Here is a 4385-nt window from a genome sequence, read left to right on the forward strand (position 1 = left end):
AAGTCAGGTACGGAACCCAAAATCAGTCTGAAATCTACAGGGCTAGGTTTAGGACGAGAGTCCGTGCTAAAGGGAAGAGCCTGCAAGAGCTGGCACAGACCTTGGAAAGTATGGCACACAAGGCCTACCCAACTGCACCACCCGATCTCCTCAAGTTGTTGCTGAGGGATCAGTTTGTAGATGCCTTGGACAGTCCACAACTGAAAATCCAAGTGAAGCAAGCACACCCCTCTACTATGCAGGACGCAATGGCCAGAGTTCTTGAATTTGAATCCTATGTTAAGTCCAGCACAGAGGTATCAAGGTTGGTACAGTCGTCAGGATTCAGGGCCAGAAAAAGGCAGCTTTCAAAGATGTTCGAGGGGGGTATTTTTCAAGGCATACCCCTTCCCCTGAACTGAAATCCCAGCAAAGTTCTAAGTTCATTATTAAGGGACCACCTTCAAACTTTGTGCATTGGCGCTTGGATACACATGAAAATGTTATATTTCTAGAGGCCATGGTTATGTCGAAAGAAGAGTAATCGACCCCCATTTTAAAAATCGTATTAATCTTTTTTGTTGTTGTTGGTATAAATTAAAGAAGTAAACATTTTAAATAACCCTTCATAATATTACTCGCATGTAGAAATACGGCATTAGTTAATTAATAATAGGAAGAAATGGCCTACTTATAAAAGTTCTAATGTGTATCGAATCTTAGATTAAGTTCTCAATTCTGTCCTTTTACAAAAACTTTTCGGTTTAATATAAAAAGTCGATCTCTACCAATAACGCACTCACAGTGTATAAAATTTCCCAAATGTAGCTGTGTCTGATTATTATATCATTTCGTGGTTTGCCAGTTTACAGTGGTCATAGATCAACTCCACGAACTACTTGTGATGAGAATAACATCTTGTACGTATCTTATTTCCACGTCTTCTTGGTGAGAGAATTATTTGGGCATTAAATTAGTTTGTTGTAACTTTTATCCGTTGTTGCTAATTGGCTTAGCTTTCTGATTTTTTGTCCCCCACTGGGACAGCGGTAAATTCTTCGGATTTACAACGCTAAAATCAGGGGTTCGATTTCCCTCGGTGGACACAGCAGATTGTCCGATGTGGCTTTGCTATAGCAACACACACACATTCTGATTTTGTGGAATAAAGTCGTGTTTTTAATTTTTTGATGCGTTTTGTAACATTAAGAAGCACTGCTTATATTGTAATATCAATACCGTTATATTTTCATCTCATTTATTTTTTCGGAGGTTATCTTTATAAAAGGAGTGAAGCTTGCATTTTTCAAAAAAATTCGTACGGTCTCACTTGCTTACACATTTAACCCTGTTGACATGTAAATAAGTAAATGTTATTTGTAAATTTGTATATATGTTTCCGCAATGCTCTCCACTATCAGTTTTACTTACCAGCATGGTTCTTGAATTTTGGCTATTGCTACGTGTTATTAGTGATTCCTGGATCAGAGGGATACTAGGTGTGCATCACAATTCAAGAATTTTCTAAATTTCCTATTTTCAAATTAAAAGAAGTACTTTTGTGACCCTATTTCTTTCCAGGTAATCAGAGCTGTGATATAAACTTCGTTTCACAAAAAAATAGGTGCTATATTGAAATAATATGCATTAGAAAACTATCCTAATATCTTCTACAAGTATAATCTATGGTTGTAACAGTGTATGTTATTGGACGGATTTTTTTTATTGTTCGGTAAGAATGCAAAGTCCATTTCTCTTAATTATAACAAAAGTCTTATTTTTCAACATCAAGATGTATAAGTTCCACAGTTTCTCGTAACTAACATTAAACCTAACTTCGCATATAAAAATGTCTAAACATAAATTCCACTTGCTAATTTCGTATTTTATGTGCTTCGTCTTAACTAACATTCTCATTCAAGTAATAACTCTCTAGGTTTAAACTCAGTGTAACTTACCAATATAATCAAAGATTGATAATCACCTTCTCTAGCCTAATTTATGTGATATTTTGCTGATACTGTTATAAAACTTGAGAAAAGTCCAGAAATTAGGGCACTTGTTCGTCATGTGATGTAAAACTCCTTTTGGCTAGACAACAATACAAACGTCTAAATGAAAAACATAGTCATCAACAAAATAGTGCCAGTCACGCTAGCAGGTTCATGACAGATCTGAGAATAATAAATAATAATATTATGCTAAGATGATACGTCTTTGATAAAACAGTCACCGGGATATAACTACCAATTTTACGCAAATGTATGTGTATGTTTGATCAGTGTAGTTTTCTTTAATAGTTAAAACTTCAATAGAAACAGGGCTGTGTTAAAATAAGTTTTATTCAGTGATTTTTCCTCATTTTGTGAAAAACCCGAAAATCAAGCAACAAATACCACAGTAACCAATGAAATCATTTTGTAGCTTTATTCAAGGACGCACTGAAAGACTTCTCGCTTAATCTTTTGTTGATATTCAAATTCGATGATGATGACAAAACCTTGTCGAAACGTTGTACATTTGCTGTTATGTTAAACTTATATTAAAGTTTTTCTTCATTACCCATTCAAGCCGTCTCCAGCCATTACTTTTGTTGATATGTTTCCGTTTTATGTTTTTTATTGGTAACTTTTTTCAAAACTGTCTTGCATATTGTTCTGATGTGCCCTATCCAAAATAATTGTAACAAGTAATTGCTTCATTTCTGTTTTTTTCTCTTTGTGTGTGTGTGTTTATTCTAAGTGCACAGCGACATCTCATGGATCGAGCCCAGGATCATAGCGTTATAAGCCCTCAAGATTCCTGCTGAGCCACCGGCGTACTTCATTCTCGTGGAATAATAAAAAAAAAATTAAGAATGCTGAAAGAATTAAAGAAAGCCAACTTAGAAACAAGAATATTATGTTAATTTGTAATTGAAAACAAAATATTATTTAAAATGAAAAAGATTAGGCATGAAGTAAGTTTTGTTTGTTTTCTATATTTTTGTCAATCAACAACATGGTTTTGTTGTTGTTTCCGCTGTTTTAATGATACTTTTTGTATCTAAGATTTCTATATGTTGCTGTAATATCCTGTCAAAAAAATTTCAGTTTATTTGTTTGGCTTAGTTAACGCCCATCAATTGTGATAGGCAGTTCGTTGTTCCCAAAGCAAGTACAGCTTTGGGCTAAAAGTAAATTAAATTTCTTTAATTGTAAGTCAAATCGAAATAAAGCAAAAATTAAAGAACCATCATATTTAATCTTTGTAATAAACATATTACGCAATCGCTGTTAACTACATCTTCGATCTCCCTCTTTTTTTGTTCTACCTGCACATTACACCTGTTAATTAAAAATACATCATGTTATATCTTTTAGGCAGAAACATTCGATTGTTGTGAATAATGTTAACCATTTTTTTTAAAGTAAATGTGTCATAATAGAGTGAGAAAAATTCTGCATGAGATGAAAACACAAAGGCTAAACAACTCGTGAATTAATTCGAAGTGTTGTGTTTTCGAGTTTTACGGTGTAACTACGTTAAGCATATGTTCTCTTAAAACCAGCAATTTTACTCGTTTACATCTAAGTTTGTCATTATTTAACCAGAAATCATAGCTAATAATTCTAAAATTCTGAACATTGGGTACTAGTTTGATTTGAATGGCTGTTTGTTTTATTGCTTTTGTTTTCACATTTTGTTTATATAATCGTGTATAATGTACCTACCTACACATTTTGCTTTTTCAGGGAGACCTTGCCAAGAAAAAAATCTATCCAACATTATGGTAAGTAAACATGAAATGCATGTAAATTTGGATACTTGTCTGTAGGTTTATGAGTATAGAGGTTTCTAAAATTAAAAGTGAAATGTGTACATGACTGTTCGCAATGGGGTATCTATGCTCTGGCCATCATTGGTATCGAAACCCGGTTTGCAATGTGAATTGTTAATAATAATAATTGATGAGGGTTTTTGTTCTGAATAACATATCCAGAGAAGGTTCTCTAATTGTTTCTCCATTTAAGAAATTATAATTAAAAACAATTAACTTCGATAGTGTTTATATAAATTCTTATAAGTAATTATATTAGAGAAAAAAACAAGTTTGACTTGTGGTATACATACACAGCGTGGTCACAAGTAAATAGACACCACCTTTTCAGAAAAAAAATGAAAATTTTCAGTCATACTTTCATGAATTGATATATTTATAAATTAATTAATAACTAGTAGATCTTCATTTCGCTTCTTGGAGTTCATTGATCCTTTGGGGCATCGTGAGAATCACCTCGTCAGTTTTTGATTGTGGGATTTTAGCCCACTCTTGCTTCAAAACTTGGAGTTGATCGCTCTTCGAAGTTGGTTTTTTTGGTTGTTTCTTAACTTGCCCTTCGAGTATGGCCCAGAGGTATTCGATG

At 33.5% G+C, this 4385-nt stretch overlaps 1 protein-coding gene across 1 annotated transcript in view; it reads left to right on the forward strand.

The window, feature by feature from the left end:
* The window catches only part of LOC106478421 (glucose-6-phosphate 1-dehydrogenase-like), a 39965-nt gene that overhangs the window by 14343 nt on the left and 21237 nt on the right, over positions 1-4385 (forward strand). Inside the window, exon 2 of the mRNA XM_013938963.2 lies at positions 3714-3751. Coding sequence (XP_013794417.1) covers positions 3714-3751 — 38 coding nt within the window. The remainder of the gene's footprint in view (positions 1-3713; positions 3752-4385) is intronic.

The sequence above is a fragment of the Limulus polyphemus genome, unplaced genomic scaffold (assembly GCF_000517525.1).
Source record: "Limulus polyphemus unplaced genomic scaffold, Limulus_polyphemus-2.1.2 Scaffold210, whole genome shotgun sequence".
Lineage (NCBI taxonomy): Eukaryota > Metazoa > Arthropoda > Merostomata > Xiphosura > Limulidae > Limulus > Limulus polyphemus.